The sequence below is a fragment of the Pagrus pagrus genome, assembly GCF_965226575.1.
Source record: "Pagrus pagrus genome assembly, chromosome: 3".
Lineage (NCBI taxonomy): Eukaryota > Metazoa > Chordata > Actinopteri > Spariformes > Sparidae > Pagrus > Pagrus pagrus.
Window position 1 is genome coordinate 22,020,203 of NC_140187.1, and position 21,487 is coordinate 22,041,689.

Below are 21,487 nucleotides of genomic sequence, written 5' to 3' on the forward strand. Positions count from 1 at the left end.
ATTTATGGCAGAAAGGGCTAAAAGTCATGGCCAATATCTATATAAAGTTAATAAGTAAACTGTAGTTTCACTCTGGTGATGCGATTACTGCTGTAGAAGTCTATGACTTCAAGTATACCGCAGGCAGCTCTTAGTGTGTTTCTTTCATCCGTGCTGTTGTTATTTGTGTTTTCTTAACTTAGCTTCCTCTGTACAGATAGTTTCTTTGTTTCAAGCTTCTGAGGCTGTACACAGCTAAGTTATGGACATGTGGTGTAGAGACAAAGACCCTTTTAAACCAGGCACACGCATGTATGTCAGTGGTGACGGGTGACCCTCCCATTATAGATATATCAGTATCAGTGTTGCCTGATATGTGCAGATATGAAAACTATGAAGCAGAAAAAGATGCTTGGGATAATTTATAATTATCAAATTCCCAGTGAAATTTACTCTTTGCACTGGTGTCATTTTAGATAATAAAGTGTATTGTTAAATTGTAAAATATCCTGCCTCTGTTACATATCTTTGCCCAAAGTGTTTAATACCCACATTTAAAGGGATCATTGGCAAAAATGTGTGTAGGTTATATCAGAGTAAATATTGGAATTTTTACTTCCTAATACCGGTATCAGCAGGGGCCCAAAATCCAGTATCGGTCAGGCTCCAGTTATAACAATAAGCTTTTCCTAATATAACATGATACTATATAGTATATAGAGTATAAGAGACCTTTAAGAGTTAGAGAAAAACAATGTTAATCCTTTGTCTCACTTGTTCATATTTCTCAGGGGAAGTTCACATTCAGATGTTTGTCCTCACCATACTCTCAAGAGAGGTAGTGATCACAGAGGACCCTGCCGTCACTGATATCATCATCTAAACCCAGAAAGTGTCTATAACTCAAGACCTGGAAGACTAAAATAGCCCTGCTCATATCAGCGTGCCTCACTCCTCCTCTGTTCCTGCTGCCTGCCTGGCAACTTCATAGTCTATCTATATAAGATGATGTAACATATTGTTCTGGATTGTACAAGAGCCATTTTGCCAAAGACAATATAATAGCACGGTTAATCATCTCCTTATCAGTGCAGAGTCACCTCACTTAAATGCTGAATTGTGTGTATGAGCAGCATTAAACGACAGACAGACTGGTGAGACTTAACACTGCTGTTATCGCAGAATAAATGTTAATAGGATGTGGCCTCTTCTAGTTGCATTTCACTGCAGTCACTGATTGATGCACACAGAGACTCTATCTCTCTCTCATGCACACACACACACACGCACATGTGCACGGTGGCCCTCTCGCTGCCTTCACTAATGTCAGAAGTCGGCTTCATACCTGTTGTCATGGAAACCCAAAGGAGCTGCTATGGTATCTGAGAGTCTAAATTGCTTTAGGGATTAATGGCAGGTGGCAGCTAAGGTGGGAATCATTCGATGGCTGGCTGAAGTGCGTTATGTTTAGTAAAAAAGAAAACATGTAAGCGTCCCGCGTGTGGTTATTGTATATGAATTAGAAGCACATATCAAACACAGGAAGCAGTGAAAAATAATACAACCTGAACAGATATACATTCAATACAGTACAACTCATTAGTAAAGCAGCCACATGACCATGATTTTAAATGTCATATTAATTCACATGACCATTTTCAGTTCATGATTGGAGGCACTACTTTGCCTTTATCTGATGTAAATTTGCTGAATAATGTGACCAAAACTACTGGGAACAAAACTTACAATTGAATATTTAAAACAATATCTGAGTCACCCATCATTTCCTCTACTGCATTTTGCATACCGTTTAAAGCAACTGAAGTAAAAGGAAGTATTTCTAAATTAAAAAGCAGCATGCAAAGTAAATGTGCTTAGGGGAAGTGGTAAGAGGAAGTCCAGGCAAATGTGTAAAAGCTTTGCTGGTAAATCTTAGGGCCTGTGTTCCTGTCGTCTTTCTTACTGTCGGGGACAAACAAACAATACATAGTGTGGACTGTAACTCTATTCCTCAGTACATCTTCAACTTGACACCAGTCTCTTTCTGTGGAAATTGAGGATCCATTACAGAGCATGATTTTTCCCCTCTAATGTTTTCATTGAAAAGTGATCTGGAGTAGGTCATTGCGTACCAATCTGAAAATACAAAAGACTGCCGACAGTATTTGTATAAAGAAATGGGTTTTTTAGTAGAGATGAGATTCTTCAGGCTTTATTGTGTCTGGTGACTGTGAGGAGAAGACGCTGAGTCTGTGGTGCTGAAACTCGATCGACACAGAAATATTTCATGATAATTATGCAAGCAATCATTGATTCATTATTCAATAAGTACAAATATGATGTATGATTACAGCCTCTTAAATGTGAATATTGCTTACTTTCTCTATATTAAGTTAATAGTGATCTCCAGTAATAGTGTTCAACTATTAAGTCAAATTTATCACCAACTATTTGGAAATCAGCTTGAGTAATTTTTTAAGGAATTCCAGTTTCTTAAATGTGATATTTTCTGGTTTATTTACTTCTGTATGACCATGAACTAAATATCTTTGGGTTGTGGACAAAACAAGACATTTGATTGCATCATCTCCATCCTTTTGGAAACACTGACCGGCCTTTTATTGACCAAACGACTAACCGATTAATCCAGAAAATCAGCAGATTAATAGACAATGAAAATGGTTTATTGTGGCCTATACTGGAACTCGAAACATTTTTTGAAAACTTCCCCAAAAAGCAATTTCTCAGACATTATTCTAGGCTCTGGTAAACCGTGATAGAGTTTTGTCTGTATTTTGGACAATTTATAGACTAAAGGATAATCTGATACACTGACAGGAAATAATGAAAGTAATAATAATAGCTGCAGCTGTGTCTCCTCACTTGCATTATTCAGGCAGGGCATCACAGTTTTCCTGTTTAAAGAGTAGTAACCTTTTGGCTAAAAATAACTCTCACAACACAAGAGAAGACACTGAAGTCAGAGAAGGAGTGAAAAAACCTCTCACATACTGCTTGTTTGTAGCATCTCACCTTGCTCATATTGAGATTCATGGAGATTCATGTTAATTCATGCACCGAGAATGGGTGATATCGAACATCAAAGTCATTTAAACATCAAAGTCAGAATGCATCAACCTTACTTGTCACTGGTTGTGTTCATTTTAGAAATCTAACAGGTAGCAACTGTGTGTGTACCCAGGAAATACCAACATGCAACTAAATCTCCTTCATAACGCTTGGATTTCACTCCAGTTGCACAAACATCTGGATTAGGCAGCTTCACATTACATTTCAAAGGACACATTTCAAGCAATTGGAGCATTAAGGACAAAGTTGAGCAAGGGGGGCCTGTTTATCAAACAGGCAAATGCTATAAACAGCAGGATAAGGTTCATGTTTAAGACACGCAGGGGCAGACGGGGGCAAGTTTTGAAAAACTTGGGAGAGTAGAGGGGAGAGACACATGCAGGTGTCGTATGAGCATGTAGAGGGCCAAAAACAGCCCCTCCATGTCCACTGATGACATGACGTTTGGTCGGCGGGTGAAGATAATGCTGTTCAAAGACCCAAGAAGCAACAGGATTGAAGAGGCTTGAGATAGGGAGATGCACAATACCATGAACACATTCCCTGAGTAGTTTGTGACATGCAGCATTCACCCTTGTTTAAGGTTTACACAGAAGAGAGTTGCTGTACTCACTGGTTTCCCATTCCTGTGATGTGCAGTGGACAGAAGAAACACACACACAAGCATACGCACGACCACAGTTAAATGTGACAAAATGACGCATAGTTTGTGTTGCTTAAGTGTGAAATTTAATCTGCAATGGTGTTAAAACATTTTGGCAACCCTTGCATACACACATGCACACAGACAGAATCAAACAGACAAACATATTAAAAACAGATATTTGGAGTTGAACTAAAACTTGAGACAGATCCACCTATGTTCTCCAAACTGGGTGGCTCGCGTCTCAACAAGTGTTGATAACAAACTAAAACATGAGCAAACTGATTTTAAATATTGAGTTTGGGGCTGGCTTTACTTGTTTTACTTCTTATCTCGGCAGACAATAGATGGCTCCAAACAGTGGTGAATTTCCTGCTCTGCCAAGTTATGAACAGGCTTTGGCAGGCTCGTGCCAAAGGACTGCATTCCTGTTAAATCAGATTCACTACGCGGGAAGCCAAATAGTTTTTGAGATGTTTTTTATTTGACTGCTTCTTTTTAGGGCTTAGTTTGGTCAGGTGCGGAGCTACATGTCTGATCTTTTAATACTTTCTGAGAGCATCAATCTGAAATCTGGCCTGAAGACCAAAGCTGGGCAGTTTTTAAAAAAACAAAAAAAAACAACAAATCCAGTTATCCAGGCTTTTGGACCACATTTTAAGCAGTATTATTCATTTTTGCTGGTATTTGGTTTCCAAGCGTTTGGTCTTGTTTTTACCTCAACGGCTTTAACGTCTCTTTGGCAATCTCGGCAAAAACTGTAGGCATCGACCAAGGCTGGAGCCAGCACAACAAAGCTCCATTCACATATTTAGTACAACAAATAACGATGATTCATTGGGTCAAAACGGTTGAACTGCTGCAGCGGTGGTGGGCGAGTGCTTTCTTCTGCTGTGCCAAGAGCAAGATGTTTAAAAGCAATGAACACAGACATCAACATTGACTACTGTAGGAATCAAAACACCATCCAACTCATCACCATCACTCCCTCGGCTGCTTGCCATGGTGCCTGTCCCAAAACTACATTGTCCCCCAGCCCTCAAAACCCCATGCACCCATTGGCTGACCGGGAGATTTACAAAACAGCAGTCTGATTGGTCAGCTGGTGTCGATGACGCACAACAAATCTCCTCTCAAAGTGAGCTTATTAATTGATAAGCAGACTTCTCCTGGCGAGATCCCACAGACAGGCAGAGGAGATGAGGAGGTGTGTGTGCGTGTGTGTGAGGAGAGAGTTGAGAGTGAAAGGGACACAAATAGAAAGAGAGAAGGCGAAACGAGCAGCGGAAGATTACACATCGCAGCATATTAATGAAGAAACCCTTCGCGCCATTTCTACTGTAAAGAATAATAATAACACCAGTGAGGGCTCTTTTTAGAGAGTCATTTGTAGATGCTGTATACACTTGACTTAAATACATTATATTAATTCAAAGAGCAGACTAGTTGTACTGGTTTGCATGGAAGAAGACACTTTAGTCGCATTTTCCATGTCAGTGGATCATATCTGCTCTTTGAGACCGCAGCTTCAGTTACACAGAGGTCCTGCTGATGTGAATGGGAGTACTGTACATATGCATAACTGACGCTATCGGCTGCTGTCAACTTCAGCAGTCTCCCCTGTTGTAAAGCTACTTATAGTTTAGGTTTTAAAGTCGTTAAATCTCCCTCCAAGAGTTACTCTGAACGACAGGTCCCCAGCGGGTGCGCGTGAAGCGGCAGTTAAGGTTAGCTAACTGATAAACGACCTGTCAAAAGCAGAACCTAGCAAGAAACCACGCTCCAACATCTCTCCAGCCTCCGTGAGAGAGGTGGGAAACAAAAGTTTGTGTCACGACAGTGTGGCAGCAGTCGCTCCTACCTGAAATGTACCGGTGCGTCAGGTCCAGCAGCCGTGTCCAATGTCCGTCTGTCTCTCCAACTCGGAGCGCTCTCACACGGAATCCGTACTTGGCAACCTCACCAGCAGCGCTCCTCCTGACGTCACCGCAGGGCAGGACGGCGAGCGGACCAATCAGAGCTCGAGCTGTGGCGCACAGGTAAACAGTTCTGAGACAGTATTGGTCACCTCCCCCCCTCCACCCCCGTGACTCCCGCGCCGTACTGTAGTGTGGATGAAAGGGCTCGGAGAGGTGAGCTGCTGTCGGTGTAATAAATGCTCACACTGTTGGTCAGGAGCAGCTTTATTGACCCAGTCTGTAGGAAGTTAAACACATAAACACAAAGATGGAGAGACATAGGTATAATAATAACAATAACGCTAAACAAAGACAGGTAAAAGTGAAGATAGAACTAATATCTACATACAAGTAAATACAATGTTTTTTTGACTTTGAGGGGGATTTCTTAACGTATTGCTTAACCTGCTGCTTCAGATTCATGGATAACATATTGTCTCTATTGCATGTTATCTATTTTGTATTGTTCTTTAGGCCTACTTTGATTTCATCTCTCTCTTTTTTTTTATTTAATTGTTTTACTTATTGTTTTCTTTTACTGCAGTTATTTGTGTTTTTTTTGTTTTGAATCAAAATCAAAACCAAACCACTTTGACTAATCTATTTGTAATGATGCTCAAAATAAAGCCTGGGATAAACCATAAACAAGTGACTTTTCCATTTCCACTCTCCCTGCCAGGTGCGCACTGCTGGGAAACACTGAATAAGTGCGGTGTCAGCTTGCAGTGGTCTAGTGCTCCATCTAGTGGATTGTAAGGCCCCAAACAGTAAAATACACAGAAGCAATGTGCCTGAAATCACACTTAGTGTAGCGGTAACAACATAGCCATGGGTCTTGCGCAACAATTCAGGTGTTATGTTATTGTAATATATCATAATTTATAAAAGGAATTTCTGTATTATGTCTTTTAACAAGATCCCCATTAGCAACTACCGAGACAGAAGGTATTCTTCCTTGGGTCCACACAAGTAAAGAATTACTATTGTACCCCTGGTAGTTAATATTTATAGTGACCATTTGCTATTTTTTTCCTAATTCCCATGAAATTAAAGGGGCTATACATAGTTTTGGAGAAGAAGTTTAAGCTGAGAATTTTAACATTCACAATGTTGATATGGGAATAATACGAACTCAGAAATATTTATTTTTCCCATAACTGAATAAACAATATGTTCTCAGAGGAAAATAAGGTCCCAATAACACTGTTTGAAGCTAGAAAGACGACACAATCCGCCAAATATAAACAAAGCAAAACAGTATGAAATTGTGCTGTCCTTTAAGGTCAGTTTGTTTATTCAGTTTATTCTGTCACAAAAACAAAGATAGTTTGTTTATTTAGTTTGTTGAGGCATAAAAAAATCAGTTAAATAAGAGCTTTATCTTCTGACTAAAGTTCTTCCTGTAAACTACATAGTGCATCTTTAAGATGTTTGCCCTTTTCATGGCAGGAAGACCATGTGTGTGAACTTGGTCACATCACCTGGGAGTGAAGCTGTACCGGTGTGTGCCTGCAGACGCTGGGGGGCGCTGTGCTGTAGACGGAGCGGTGTTTCTGTCCGGTCGGACCCTCTCTCCATCGTCGGCGGTAAGCTGACAGTTGCCTAGTGACGAAAAACTATCGACTGCTGCTGATTTCCTGCGTTTTCAAAACCTCATCGCTGGCACTGAGCTAACTAGTGCGAAGTTTCCCCGCACAGGTTTCTTTATGTTTGTCTCGTCCCCTCCAGCTGGAGTATGGGGCGAAATAAAACCGCTGTGCTTGTCGAGTGACGTTTCAGTGTTTCAGGTCGCGTTATGAAGCCTTTTGAAGAATGATGAATAATTATATTTTCATCAGGGTCGTTGGGAAAGGGAGCTACGGGGAGGTGAACTTGGTGAAACACAAAACAGACCGAAAACAGGTGAGAGGCGGAAAATACGTGTGGAATTCAGTACATCACACAAGAGCTAAAATAACCAACACATAGCGTTAACACTTTGATATTTTTAGCTTGCCATTACCCACCCCCGCTAAAGTTCAACTAGCTTAAAGTTAGCTAAAGTCGGCTAGCAGATTTGTTTACGCTCTCAGTAATAATGTTCAGATTTATGAAGTTAATCTAATTATACTGTCAAATCCATAACAAAACAGTCAAGTCACATGTTAGAGAAGATAATGTATGTTGTTATTTATCAGCTACAGCAACACAATAACACTCAGTTTAACAGTTTACAAGCTGTTTCCTTTCTGCAGTGGTGCCTAAAGAGCCACTGAAGTGTTTGAGACTACAGGGACAATTTAATGTATCCTACTTAACATTGAGAAGTTGTACCTGCATGATTGATACTACTAAACACCAAGCTGAGAATTATCCCCCTCCAGGAGAGGAAGTTTGCCTTTAAAGCCATCAAACATCAAAACTAGTTTCAGGTGCAGGTCTGTTTTGTCAGTGTTTCATGGCTTGAAAAGTACTCATTCAAATGTGGATCAATAACATTAGCAAGGGTTGTGAATCCCTGGTCTACATCAGTTATTAGACAATTATAACTGAGTTCAGTTCATTGCAATCTGGTAGTGTCAGTTTCTTCATCCTATGGTGATGTGATATGTTAGGTTCCTAGCGTTTTGCTTTCTGATCACAAATATTGAATGGCGTTGTTTTCTTTAATTTCAAATTCACAGGGAGTATTTGTGCAATGTCCTTTTTTTCCAGTATGTTATCAAGAGGCTGAATTTAATCACCTCCTCCAAGCGGGAGCGGCGTGCTGCCGAGCAGGAGGCGCAGCTCCTGTCCCAGCTGCGACATCCTAACATTGTGACATACAGGGAGTCATGGGAAGGAGACGACTGCCAGCTGTACATTGTGATGGGTTTCTGTGAAGGCGGCGACCTGTATCATCGACTCAAACAGCAAAAGGGCGAGCTCTTACCTGAGAGGCAGGTGGTGGAGTGGTTTGTGCAGATAGCCATGGCACTCCAGGTATGCTGTGAGATTGAAAGTGAAGGCCATGCGAGGGTCAAATGTAACTTATTTATGTTTGTTTATAATTATAGGACATCTGGAGTTATTGTTGTCATTTTACTTTGTAGTACCTCCATGAGAGGAACATTCTTCACCGGGACCTTAAAACACAGAACATCTTTCTGACGAAGACCAACATCATCAAAGTTGGGGACCTTGGCATCGCACGAGTATTGGAGAACCAGAATGATATGGCCAGCACCCTCATAGGGACCCCTTACTACATGAGTCCAGAGCTCTTCTCTAATAAACCATACAACCACAAGGTGATTTGGTTGTCTGCAATTACGCTGTGTAGTTGTATTCATGAATTGTCATAGGAACTGCTTTACATATGGTTGTATTTTTTTCCAGTCAGATGTATGGGCCCTGGGTTGCTGTGTGTATGAAATGTCCACCCTGAAACATGCCTTCAATGCCAAGGACATGAACTCACTGGTCTATCGCATTGTGGAAGGGAAGGTATGTTGCATCTTTTTACATATATTTTATTAGACATTTTGTGAAAGTAAAGTTTGAATGGTTTTAATGGCATTATTATTATTATTATTATAATTTTTTAAGTATTTTTTTGGCCATGGCTTTATTGATAGGACAGCTCAGAGAGATGACAGGAATTGGGATGACAGAGGGGAATGACATGATGCAAAGGGCTGCAGGTCGAACTCGAACCCTGGGCCGCTGAAGCGCGGAAAAAACTTCTGTATGTGGGACACCTGCTCTACCAACTGAACTAGTGGGCAACCCTGAATCCGAGTCTGAAGTTTGTTTGTCATTTCCTGAGAGGGTCATTTTGTTTAGCTCCACAAACAGGCTGACGTTTGGAACAGTCTTGTCCTATTTGCCACAGATAGCAAAGCTTTGAGGTTGTTGATTGGTAACTTTAATCATCTTGATCAGGAATTTAATTATTCAAAGTTGAGGTCAAAATGTTTTTTGTTGTTCTTTCTTGGTCAAATGCGCAGTGTAACAAAGGGTCATTTTGAGCAATGGCATTTTTTATGACATAACAAGCAATGACTACTTAATAGGTATAAAATATCAGATGTTAATCACAAATAAGGGCAAACACTGTAAGAAGAAAGGTAAAAATGGAATGAATAGCAAACACATACATAAAAAGAAACAATATAACAGAAAAAAACATTACATTGGTTCTCTTCTAGTTCATACAGTGGGGTATTTTTCTGTACCCTGATAATCTAGAAATGTAATTTCTGGCAAAAAAAAATATCGTCACAATGATTTATAATGTTTCTTCTCTGGGTTTCTCATCAGCTGCCACAGATGCCCAGTAGGTACGATCCCCAGCTGGGAGAACTAATCAAGAGCATGCTGTGTAAGAGACCTGAAGACAGGCCTGATGTCAAACTTATCCTCCGGCAGCCCTACATCAAACGACAGATCGCCATGTTCCTTGAGGCCACGAAAGAGTAGGTGGCCCTGACCGCTTTGCTGTTATTTCTAATGACTTTAAAGCTGTTTATTTCATACAAAAACTTAACCCTATGTGTTTTTGTTTTTCTTTCGCTGACATTTCTTTCATTGTATACTTCAATTTTAATAATCTTTCACAGTCAGATATTCAAATCTAATCCTCCATTTTTAACCTTTGTTTGTTATGGTTCTTACTAGAAAAACTGCCAAGTCAAGAAAGAAAGCTGTGCCACCCAGTGGTGAACGTAAGGCTAACAATGCATCGTCTGTGGTGTCATCCCAGCCAAAACCTGAAAGGAGTCCCCAGTCTGAACCTCTAGCCAGAATGAAACGGGTGAGTCACTGCAGAATAGCATGACTGGTTAAACACAGACAACTTTGCTAAAATACTGTAATATTTTACAATATTACAGTCAATCCTAAAAAGTTTGAATGCTGTGTACAACATACATTCACAGTCTTTCGTTGGCCCTGTCCCAACTGAAACATGTCTCAAATTCAGAATAAGCAAATTTCGTAAAATCAGTGAAGTTGATGAGGTACAACATTTAATATATTGTAATTGTACTGTTTTAAATTGAGTGAAAATGGATCATCAAATTATTACTTTCTGTTTTATTTATGTTTTGCAGTGTTCAAACTTTTTTTGCAATTGGGAGTTGTAGCCTGATGTTTTCAGTCACTCATAAATAACTGTTGTTATTAATTGAAAAGCATCCTATGATTTTCTTGTATTTCTTGTTATAATGTTATGTTATAATGGAGTAATAGTACATACAGGTATCTTCTATTATACTCAACAAAGAGGATTTAGTATGAAAGGGGACCAGCATTAACGTCAACTGGCTTTAATATTAGCATAACATATATGATTGGGCCATTTAATTATTTATTGTCACCTCTTTTTGCTTTCTGAATGAACATGCTTTTTATTTTCTAGTCACAGTTAGCAGTTTTGGAGTTTTTATTTCTGGGATAAAAACTTAATGCTGTTATATTTATACTGTAGAATAGTGAAACCCTCAAGCAAATGTTGTTGGATTAAAGCAGCATTAAACCTTTTCTGACACAGAATCAACAGAAACTGTATGACATTCTTGCAGATTAATCTTCATAATCATAACATGACACTGAATCAATGTTTTTTCAAATTGCCTTAACCAATCCTGAATAACTTCCACTATTATATGTTTATTCTCAATAGGTGTGTGTAGATTTATCCTTGTTATTAAAGTATTAAGGTAAAAACAGTTCAGTGGATTGCTCCGATTACAGAAAGGTTAAGCAGTTTACCCAAGTTCCTCTTGTTCTGATGTCAGGTGGGAAATTGTGAGAGTTTATTGGGATTTTTGTTTTTTTCTTGCCTTCCTCAGAAAGAAGAGAAATCTCAACCACATAAAGTTCGGAATGGCATCATTGAATGCACTCCAGTCCAAACACCGACGCCACACAAACCCTCCTCTCCTGACGCTCTCCAAGCCAGCCTCGTGTCCCTGGCAACCATCAGCAACATTAATATTGATATTCAACGGCAGGAGGATGAGGACCTGATGAAGAAACAGGTGCAGGGGCCTCAGTCAATTGTGTCACACCACCGGGCAGGTAATGAACCTGTGTCTCACAGTGTGTACAAAGACAGCAAGGGACGAGGGAAACCAGATCCCTCTCCCCCTCCTTCCCCTGTTAAGCCCTCTCTGAAGTCTGTATCAGGTGTTGTCAGTCGGGGAGCAGACGAGAGGAGGGCATCCAATGGATTGTTGGACTTCCACCCACAGGCCAGGCCAAACCCTCGGGATACATTTTCTGTTGTCTGTGGGGAGGAACAGATGTCAGCTTTGGATGATAAGGAGGATACCATGGAGTTACTTAAAGAGGCTGACATGCAGAACCCAAACCTAGAAGTAGAGAGAGAGGCTGATTTTTCCATCCCTGAGAGGAAATCTGCACACAAATCCAATATAGAAAATATCGGCGTGAGTGTGGACGTGAATATAGACGAGAAAAATGACACGCTTACCCTTCTCAAGGGAGCTCCAACACAACAACATACCTCAGACACCCAAGTAAGTGCTCTTAGTAATACAGCGTTGTTCTTGTGTTTTCGTATGAAATATTTGTTTAAATGTGTTAATTAATGTGTTTTCAGGAAAACCTAGAATCTACTGAAAAGCTGTTAGAGCCGCTCCCTCCAACACTGGTGAGCATTAACATTCTTGTATTCCCTCTGTGAACTGTTGCCAGAGTAAAGCCCATAAGCTGCAACAAGCAATGGCACATGGCACAGGAAGTTTTTCTTATATTTTGCCACAGTGGAAAACGTGTACTTGTATGTTTAGGAGCCCGTTCAGGAGGATCCCCTCTCACCAGCCAGTAAGCAGGGTCCTACCAATCCATGCATCCATTCATCAGAGCCTTCTGTATCACAGCAGCACAGCAGGAGGGACATAAGACGGACACATGGAGATCAGGACAAGGTAAAGATACAGGCAGTGAGGTTTATTAAATTCATTTACATTTTTTTTCTTAATTTTAATTAATTCATTTTTTTGCCTTCTGTTAGTCCAAGGTGGCCGCTCCTAGACCTTTACCTCCACCGCCCGTTGAGAGCATTGCTGTGGAGGGGAGGAAGAAGAGCAGGAGGAGCACAGAGAGCAAGAGGGCGGGTGTAGCTGCAACCTCAACATCAGTTAGTTCCTGTAAGGACGGACTCTTACCACTGCCACAGGTGACAGTTCTCCTCCACAGTATACAGCCTCATTACTACGAAGCTGAAGTTGATGTTGGTAAAATAAAAAGCTGTATAAACATTTTGTAAGTCTAAATCAGGTAAGTTCACAGTTTGTTCAGTTTTAGTGAACGTTGTTGAACAGTACTTTCTTTGTGCTCATGGCTGATGGTTTTGCTATACTAGTGTATTCTTGCTTGAAACCAGCAGTTGCAAGTAAAATGTGGTTCAATTTTATATCCAGGACCGTCCTTTGTCTGCCAGAGAGAGGAGAAGACTGAGGCAGTCCCAGGAAAGTGCCAGCCAACCAGGTACTTCTGTCTTAACTGTCCTGACACCAGAACATTTTAGTCGGACCTATAACAAGAAACATTTAAACTAAAGATAGGAGGCTTGAATAAAGAAAAATAATCATTGGTAGTTATTTATTTTTTTGTGATGACTTTTTCGGCTCCTTCCACAGGTGTTAGTGTTGTGAGAAGGGCATCTTATGATGTCACATCCACCACAGATGAGCACTACAATGTCCCAGTTACCAGATCTGTTTCAGACAGTGTTACTGAGACCAACAGTAAGGTACTGACACCCCATTGCTATGAAATTTAATTGAACTTTGCACAGTCGTTAAAAGGGCAATGCACTTTTTGGATGTCTGCCAGTATGACAAAAACTAGATGTGCCATGTGCAGCTAATCTGACCTAATTATACAGTGAATTTAAAACAGAAATCCGTTTCAAAACTGCAGTGGGATGTGTTTCCTTACAGCAGGATAAGCTGCCGGAGCGAAGGTCAGATGAAGATGAGTACAACTCATCCACAAGTTCCACAGAACGTTCAGAGGGAGACGGCAGGGAAAGGTGAGATCAAGACCGAAAAGAAAAAAAAAATAGAAAATAGAGCTCTGTAAGGTCTGTGTTAACACATTCACTGTTTCACAGTAAATTACTTGTATAATCCATGATTTTATGATTTCATCTGCAGGAAGACAGGATCCAGCGACATGCAGGATTTAGTCCACATGATGACCCAAACTTTAAGGATGGAAATTGAAGACGGTGTGTGTGAGGTGGAGAGAAGCAGATTTGGCTCTACTGCACTGCCAGAATTTAAATTGAACAGGAGGTACAGGGACACCCTGGTGCTTCATGGGAAGGCTCGAAAGGAAGCAGAAAGCGTGTCACTCGGTGAAATACCAACAGGTTAGATACAAACTCTATTGTCATCAGTCTGACATTCTGGAGCTTCCTTGTGTTTAACCAGCTTGTCTTTTCAAAAGGCTCCACTTCTGGTCCAGCCAAGATAAGGAGAGCCATAGAACAGCTGAGGACGGATGTGGTGAAGGGCCTGGGGGTGAAGATGCTGGACCGAGTGCTGGAAATCATGGAGGAGGAGGACGACACCAAACGAGAAGTATGACTTGAGAGAACTGAAACACATCACACCTTATCATACTATAGTCATACTCATAACACATGTTCATGTGTGCATAATGCTTTGCAAAAGTTTAGACATAATGTGGTTTCCTTAAGTTAAATACATTGTGTACTTTTACACCAGGAAGTATAATGGAAGTCATAAAGATGTAAGCCAGGTGTGCAAGTTACAAAAATAAATGGCTCAGTGATTTTCTGTGGCATTGGTCAATTTGCTCACTGCAATTGTTTAATTGTTTTTTGTGAAAATTCTGCCATATATAAACACAGAGATAAAGGCCCAATGAGAATAAATAAATTAACTAAGTTAGATGGACTTCTTAGTTAAAATAAGTCAACTTTTAGATCAACTTGTAAGAATTTTCTTCCAATCACACCTTTGGAATAGATTAACTTGTTCATGCACTGTGTAACCAATTTATCTGCAAAACCCAGTTTGTGTTGAGTTCAAGCTCTTAATTCGCCTGTACTTTGTTTCCAAAATGATCACAGTTAACATCCTTTTTTATTCTCACTGCAGCTGTGCCTTCGTGACCAGATGGGAGATGAAAAGTACCATGCTTATGCTGTGATGGTGAGGCAGCTGAAATTCTTTGAGGATATTGCCTTCCAGGTTTAAAGAAAATGCTGTATATAAGGGAGTATATTTGCATTTCCATGACATCACATGCGAGAACTTAAAGACGCAAGCATCTTGACAGATCTTGTGCAACAGGAAACTTTATCTTTAGGAGAAATGCTTGTTTAAAAGTGGACGCATGTACTGCAAGTGAAAACTGGTCATTATTGTTTGTGAATTTATTTTCTGTCAAAAGATCCAGCTTGTGTGGCATTGCTACTTTCTCCCTCCTGTTGCATGCAAATGATCATTTATGCATCCAGGCTTTGTCACGGAATTGCAATTATACAGCTCCCCATGCAATCTTGTAAATTGTGTAAAAAAATGTTTTTTTTTACCTCATTCTTCAAACATAGAAATTGTAATTATTCCTATAATATTCAGAATAGCTATGCAAAGATTTTTTGTCATGTTTAAGCACTCCATGTCTTTTTATTTTCTGTAGTGAATATTCATGTGTATTTATAATGGACAGAATTTCAATAATTGTTTTACATATGCTGTTTCTCTGAAGATACTAGATCTCAATACTGCTCTGTTGTAATTTCTTTAACACAAAATAATGTAATGTAGAATAATGCACTGCAGATAATAACTTTTGAATTGTTTCTAATAAATCCTACATGTATTTTTTGTGGACACTGTAGTTTCCATTTGACAGAATCAAAAAAAGAAAGAAAATAATTGAAAAATGTATCATTGTGCACCATAACATAATAAGCAAGTCCTGCTGTAGAAAACAATTCAACACAAATCACACATGCCATTTATAAAAAGATGGACCGTATCAGTTGTTTATTATTTGGACACAAGTATTTCATGACTGATCAAACACTGTAATGGTGTTTTCTTCAAAAATGCTTCAAATGTGACCTGTGGGACAAAATAATTTCCAATATAAAAAGGATGTATTAACAGCCAGGTAGGGATAATTCTGAGTTATTTGTGCTTCTTCTTCTTGAGACTTTCCTGAGGTTTTTGGCTGGGCTCCCCGCTGGGCTCTGGTAAAGCTGGCTGCCAGGCCAGAGGATTCTGTCTGTACATAGGCCATGGAGGCAGGGTCAACTAATGGAGAGACACAGAAGAAAAAATCATTATGTTGACTGTTGTTTATGGGCCTCCATAAGTGTTAACAGACAAGTGTTTAACTGCAGAGAACTCAGTTTTGTTTCCAACGTATCTACATACTGCTCCTTTCCTACAAATAAAGCGAACTACAATGCAAATTAAAAACTTACCACACAGGAAATTGCAAAGCCACCCAAGACTATGTACACTGTCCACCCGAACTGTTCAATGATCAGTCCATACACGAATCCAATCACCTGGAAAAACCATACAAATGTTATCAGAGAAGCAGTCTAATGGGATACTTCAATTGCTAATTTGAATGCATCATATTTACTTACTGCTGAGATGAGTATTATTCCTTGGAAAATCTGTTCAGCCAGTTTCTGGCCTTTATAGTCCTGCAACACAAGAAAAGGAAGATCGTTATAATACAATCAGTTCCCACTGAAGTATGGTAGTGGGTCCATCTGTGCAAAACGAGTAGCAGGTGTAACTTGGCTGTTGATTAATAGCTTTGTTTAACGTGACACCATATTAGGAAAACGTTAAATAACGACTTTGTTAAAAGCTTCTATAGAACATAACACTTTGGTTGTGTCTTTAAAGGATAGCATCACGTTAGCTAGCAGCTGTTACGTTGATTTAACCATAGCACTGGCTAGCTAATAATTACCGTTATCATGATATAACAGCATTTATGAATGGCTCGCATTACTATAAAGCTCCAGCACATATAATCTCATTATATCTTACCATGTGCGTTGGAATGGTCTTGAATATAGACAACATCTTTCCGCTAAAAATGAACAAACAGGCAGAATTTGGCTCAAGCGGATGCAAGCGGAGGCTGTTTGGCTTCCGGTTTCAAAAAGATACGTCGTGTTGTGAAGGACCCATCCGGCTCCTCCCGAGTGTCATAACTTGTGTTAGCTGCGCAGGTTCACAGATCTATAGACGACAGGGATTGGGCGAAGTGCTACACGTTGTTGACACGTTTGGTTTGGGGTTAGTGGAAAGCTGTGCCTGCCTAAATGTGTGCCCGTTATTAGGTCTAATTATTTTATACGCTTTTATATTTTAAGCATGTAATTTGAATCTTGTATATCCCGTCATGAAATTATATAATCATACTAAAAATTGAACTGAATTATTTTTATACACTGGAAATAACAAGCGAATGTAATTTTATAGTCAGGCAAATGCACGGGCAGCCATTACTACGTGCTGTTTGCGATAGCGGATAAACTTGTTGATGTTGAGTTGGCAGTTTGGCTCTAGCGTAAATTACTTTTGCTGCTCTACGTGTTTTTTCTTCAGAGCTGACTTTACCTGCGCTGCAAATATTTCAAATTTAAGCATATGAACAGAGTTTAAAGCCGCTAGTTTGCCGGCGGTCCCGTTGTGTGTTCATGCAGTAGCCACGCAGCGGTGCAGCAGATATTCGGGTTCACCTCAGTCCACTTTAGCTAGCCAGCTAATACATCTTGGGCTGCACTTAGGTCAACTTTCAAGTTTTTACTGGTTTCATTTAATTTTATTGCTGGAGGAACGGATGAGGCCGTTGTCATGACACTGAGGAGAGGTGAGTCAGTTTGGATGAAGCGGTGTCTTGTTTGCATCTCTGTAACATGTCTGTAATTATGTTCAGATAGTCCAGTGTTGATACAATAGTTACAGCGGATATTATTGAGCTGTCATTTAACTCTCACATTACTTCCAAACAAACAGTTCCCACACTGACACTGGTGCCATCTATTATTAATGTCAGCTCTTCATTGTGTCTTCCAGTAAACGTGGTCATCCTTGTGCTGCTGGCTGTGGCCTTCCTGATCATAGTTCAACGAAATCTCCTCAACCTCAGTGACTTTTTACACAAGGAACACCCTGGTATGTTTATCTTTGTTTGTCAGCTGCTCTGTTCCTACATTATCAGAATATCTAGTGTGCACTGTTGTTGTGAACATCTCATCAGACAAATCCACAAACATTGGAGGCAGTTTGTAAAATACCAAATATGTCTTTATCCAGATGCGGGGATGATTCTTCCCTTTGAATCGGAGTTGTCTCCTGACCTCAGACTAGAGGCGGTGAGGAAAGGAGAGGAGATCCCCGTCCTCATCACTGCTGCTGAGGACAGACTCGGTGCTGTGGTTGCTGCCATGAACAGCGTCTACCAGAACAGCAAAGCCAACGTCGCCTTCACCATTGTGACTCTGAATGACACGGTGGATCACCTAAAGTAAGACAATGAAGCAAGTCTTTATGGATCCCATATGTTGACTTGGGCATAATGCAGATCTCTATTGTCTTTCGGTGCCTAAGATAAGAGGAATTTGTGGAATGTATTGTATTTGATTCAAGTAAACCATTGTCTGACAAGCCATTTTCTCTTTCTGTTATCTACAGAGTGTGGCTTAGTAAGACGAAGCTGAATAATATCAAATATAAGATAGTTATTTTCCAGCCCGAGCTCCTCAACGGGAAGATATCCAAAGATCCACAAACTCTGGAGGCTACAAAACCGGTGAGACAACTAAATGCTTTATCACCGGGCCAGAATAAACATTCTTGCTACTATTTACTCATGTTAATCTCTTGCACACTTTGTTTTAATGGGTTGAATTTCAGTTGAGTTTTGCCAGGTTTTATCTACCTGTATACATCCCCGAGGCAGAGAAAGCTGTCTATTTGGATGACGATGTCATTGTACAAGGTAAGACGCCACCATAAAGGAAGATATTTACCTTGGCCAGACATTTTACAGCTACTTTTAAATCAGAAAATGTGTTTTCCATGTACCATTTCACTCATTAACTCGATGTGCGTTATAACAGTAAGAGAAAGGGGAATTAATAGAAAGATTTAGCCTGTTCTGTTGGGTTTCAGGCGACATTCAGGAGCTTTATGAAACCAACCTCAAACCAGGACACGCAGCTGCCTTCTCAGATGACTGTGATTCAGCATCTGCTAAGGGCATTATTCGAGGGGCTGGAAATCAGGTAGGCATCTCTTGCACAAGCTTATTTTATTCAGTTATATAAAACAATCTATCGTTATGCATCATAAGTGTTATTAAAATACAAATCTTTTTTAATAGAATAATTATATAGGTTTCCTGGACTTCAAGAAGGAGGCTATCAAGAAGCTGGGGATGAGGGCCAACACATGCTCCTTCAACCCCGGAGTCATCATCGCCAACCTGACTGAGTGGAGGAACCAGAACATCACCCAGCAGCTGGAGCACTGGATGGAACTGAACACACAGTACGTTACTCACACTGTTGAAAAGATGGGCGAATATGAGACAGTCATCGCTGCTAAACACACACACAACTGAAGACAAAAATCTTACATGAATTGAATGTTAATTGAATTATTATTTCTGTTTGTATTAAGCTCATATTATTGGTTTTTCCTCAGGGAGGATTTGTACAGTAAGAGTCTGGCAGAGAGTGTCACCACCCCCCCACTCCTCATTGTTTTCTACAAACGTCACTCCTCAATTGACCCCATGTGGCACGTCAGGCACCTTGGTAAGCTCTGGTTTGTTACTGACAGGAAACTAGAATACATTAAGAGGTTTAGCTTAAACATATTTTACGGTTGGACAGTATTAAAGCAATGAAGAAGCTCTGTTCGATGTGAAGGATGCAAGTTTTCAGGTTGAAATTACTGATGATTATGTTTTGGATACTGCTTGATTTGATTTTGGAATCACTTGATTTTGGAAAGTATGACATTAATCTAAATGCTTATATGACATCGAAACCTTGTTTTTTTTAGGTGCAAGTGGAGCTGGAAGCCGCTACTCCCATCAGTTTGTGAAAGCTGCCAAGCTCCTCCACTGGAATGGACACTATAAGCCATGGGGGAGAACATCCTCCTTTACTGAAGTGTGGGACAAGTGGTTCATCCCAGACCCTACAGGAAAATTTAATCCTGTGCGAAGACACACAGGGGACAAATAGATCGGAAAAAAATTGGTTTCAGGAACTTTGGACCAGCCAAGCAGGACCGCAGCTCGTGATATCTCAGGAATGAAGTAAGGCCTTCCCCCGTCGCCACTTCTGACATCCTCTGAACATGTAGACCTGTGTACGCTCACATTCCCCTGAACAAACAGAATTTACCTTTTTTCTGTAACCCTGCATTTTTATTATTGCTTGGAGTGCACAAATATTTTACATTTCTTTAGTCAGTGCCCTTAAGTTTGCTTTGACATGCTGTTTTTTCCCACTAAAGAGGCACAGAGTGATTTCCTCCTTTTTTATAAGAGCAGCAGTTTATCCTGAACTTGATTCGAAGCTTGTTGCATCTAGAGGTTATGACCTTTTAATAGACATGTATGCATCAATCCCAGGCAGCAGTAATGAGATGCATTGTGATAATGTGCCAAGACAACTATGTACAACTTAAGCCACTGTCAAAGTAATCATGGCTTTAGAAGGGATGTTCACATGCAGCTTAATATTGACTTATTTACTTTATTTGCACACTACAGCAGCTTGGTTACCTCAGCTGTAAGGTGTAACAGTCAACCGACAGTTTATAAATACATTTTAAAAATTGTAACCATTTCAGCCATGCAGATTCTTTATACCGTTACCTCAATTCAGTACTTCCCTGTGGAAAAGTAATGAATTTTTTATGTTGAATTGCACATAGGCTTATTGATCACATCCATGTTTGGACATTTTTTAGCAGTGATCGGAGCCTAGTTCAGTCTTTACATCACAGCTGGACAGAAAATGCGTTTTTTACTCCTATTCTTTTAATTCAGTGATTCTGAGGGGTATTTTCATCATATGAATTGTTTTTAAAGTGCAACTACAGTTAATTGCAGTCAAGTTAATGCACTACCATTTTCATTTTTCCTACCTTTCAAATCAACTCTGCCATAAATGAAAACTGTTTCAGAACTTCACTGCCTCATTGAACTGTTACAGTGTGGTTTTTAATGACTTTGAATTCAGACCACTAAGCTGACTGCACCTCTGCAGAAATAGAAGAACATGTTTGTACAAAGTTCTTGTTTTATTCTCATCAGAATTTTTATACACATTGGAGAAAGCATTTACCTTGCAAGTGTTAATATTTGTCATCTTTTGTAAAGTTCATGAAATAAAACTTTTATGATTTAAATCTTGTGATTTTTTTTAAAAAAGAAAATCTGTCATGGACCTGCTATTTGTCAAGACTGTCAGGTTTTCTGAAATATTTCCTGAAAATGTATATAAAATAAGAGCTACAAGCAAAGAACAAGCAGTTAAAATGTCGCTACAGTGTGCAACTGGTACGGAAGCCCTAAAGGGCCATGCATTCATACATTTTATTTCCGTTTTCCTGTAATAACGAGTTAATTTCATTCGTTTTCTCGAGATGACATTGCTACACTGATGTTTCCTGCAATGATTTAATATACTACACTATCGTTTGTTTTCATGATCTCGAATTAATTATATCGTTATCTCAGGAAAACAAAATTTTGTTCTCTCGAGATCTTAAATTAATTATCCCGTTATCTCGGG

General features: G+C 39.8%; 4 protein-coding genes across 6 annotated transcripts in view; 2 read left to right on the top strand and 2 right to left on the bottom strand.

Annotated features, from left to right (window-relative positions):
* camk1b (calcium/calmodulin-dependent protein kinase Ib) overlaps positions 1-5,692 on the bottom strand; it is a 35,684-nt gene extending 29,992 nt beyond the window's left edge. The window contains exons 1-2 of one of the 2 annotated variants that reach the window (XM_084349877.1): positions 5,574-5,692; positions 3,683-3,695 (exon numbers count right to left, since the gene is read on the bottom strand). In XM_084349877.1, coding sequence (XP_084206003.1) covers positions 3,683-3,693 — 11 coding nt within the window. In that variant the 5' untranslated portion in view covers positions 3,694-3,695; positions 5,574-5,692. The remainder of the gene's footprint in view (positions 1-3,682; positions 3,696-5,573) is intronic. The other variant, XM_084349878.1, reaches the window with a different exon arrangement.
* A 1,588-nt stretch (positions 5,693-7,280) lies between these two features.
* nek4 (NIMA-related kinase 4) lies at positions 7,281-15,527 on the top strand. Of its 2 annotated transcripts, none has more exons than XM_084348953.1 (16): positions 7,281-7,572; positions 8,365-8,631; positions 8,742-8,939; positions 9,028-9,135; positions 9,952-10,106; positions 10,309-10,444; positions 11,484-12,173; positions 12,257-12,307; positions 12,447-12,584; positions 12,671-12,835; positions 13,080-13,146; positions 13,299-13,411; positions 13,602-13,693; positions 13,818-14,035; positions 14,113-14,246; positions 14,790-15,527. In XM_084348953.1, the coding sequence occupies exons 1-16, from the start codon at positions 7,483-7,485 to the stop codon at positions 14,886-14,888; spliced, it is 2,721 nt and encodes a 906-aa protein (XP_084205079.1). In that variant the 5' UTR covers positions 7,281-7,482; the 3' UTR covers positions 14,889-15,527. The 2 variants fall into 2 exon arrangements, with proteins under 2 accessions (XP_084205079.1, XP_084205080.1); XM_084348954.1 differs by having other exon boundaries at positions 13,605-13,693.
* A 141-nt stretch (positions 15,528-15,668) lies between these two features.
* On the bottom strand, positions 15,669-16,856 carry spcs1 (signal peptidase complex subunit 1). The gene is made up of 4 exons (XM_084348955.1): positions 16,713-16,856; positions 16,298-16,357; positions 16,127-16,213; positions 15,669-15,953 (listed from the first exon to the last, which is right to left on the bottom strand). Exons 1-4 carry the CDS (start codon positions 16,746-16,748, stop codon positions 15,828-15,830), a joined length of 309 nt encoding a protein of 102 aa, XP_084205081.1. The 5' UTR covers positions 16,749-16,856; the 3' UTR covers positions 15,669-15,827.
* Positions 16,857-17,201: 345 nt separating this feature from the next.
* Positions 17,202-21,101, top strand: glt8d1 (glycosyltransferase 8 domain containing 1). The gene is made up of 9 exons (XM_084349357.1): positions 17,202-17,541; positions 17,748-17,846; positions 17,988-18,198; positions 18,366-18,483; positions 18,588-18,672; positions 18,846-18,958; positions 19,057-19,223; positions 19,380-19,492; positions 19,743-21,101. Exons 1-9 carry the CDS (start codon positions 17,526-17,528, stop codon positions 19,925-19,927), a joined length of 1,107 nt encoding a protein of 368 aa, XP_084205483.1. The 5' UTR covers positions 17,202-17,525; the 3' UTR covers positions 19,928-21,101.
* Positions 21,102-21,487: the final 386 nt, after the last annotated feature.

What these genes read in the sequence shown, in the direction of transcription:
- nek4 (XM_084348953.1), top strand. Translation starts at nt 7,483, where the DNA reads ATGATGAATAATTATATTTTCATCAGGGTCGTTGGGAAAGGGAGCTAC. An exon ending in AGCCGCTCCCTCCAACACTG is followed by an intron (nt 12,308 to 12,446) that starts GTGAGCATTAAC and finishes TTGTATGTTTAG; the next exon opens with GAGCCCGTTCAGGAGGATCC. An exon ending in AGGACGACACCAAACGAGAA is followed by an intron (nt 14,247 to 14,789) that starts GTATGACTTGAG and finishes TTCTCACTGCAG; the next exon opens with CTGTGCCTTCGTGACCAGAT.
- spcs1 (XM_084348955.1), bottom strand. Translation starts at nt 16,748, where the DNA reads ATGTTGTCTATATTCAAGACCATTCCAACGCACATG. An exon ending in GAATAATACTCATCTCAGCA is followed by an intron (nt 16,214 to 16,297) that starts GTAAGTAAATAT and finishes TGGTTTTTCCAG; the next exon opens with GTGATTGGATTCGTGTATGG. An exon ending in GCTTTGCAATTTCCTGTGTG is followed by an intron (nt 15,954 to 16,126) that starts GTAAGTTTTTAA and finishes TCTCTCCATTAG; the next exon opens with TTGACCCTGCCTCCATGGCC.
- glt8d1 (XM_084349357.1), top strand. An exon ending in CTCTGGAGGCTACAAAACCG is followed by an intron (nt 18,484 to 18,587) that starts GTGAGACAACTA and finishes GTTGAATTTCAG; the next exon opens with TTGAGTTTTGCCAGGTTTTA. An exon ending in TGACGATGTCATTGTACAAG is followed by an intron (nt 18,673 to 18,845) that starts GTAAGACGCCAC and finishes GTTGGGTTTCAG; the next exon opens with GCGACATTCAGGAGCTTTAT.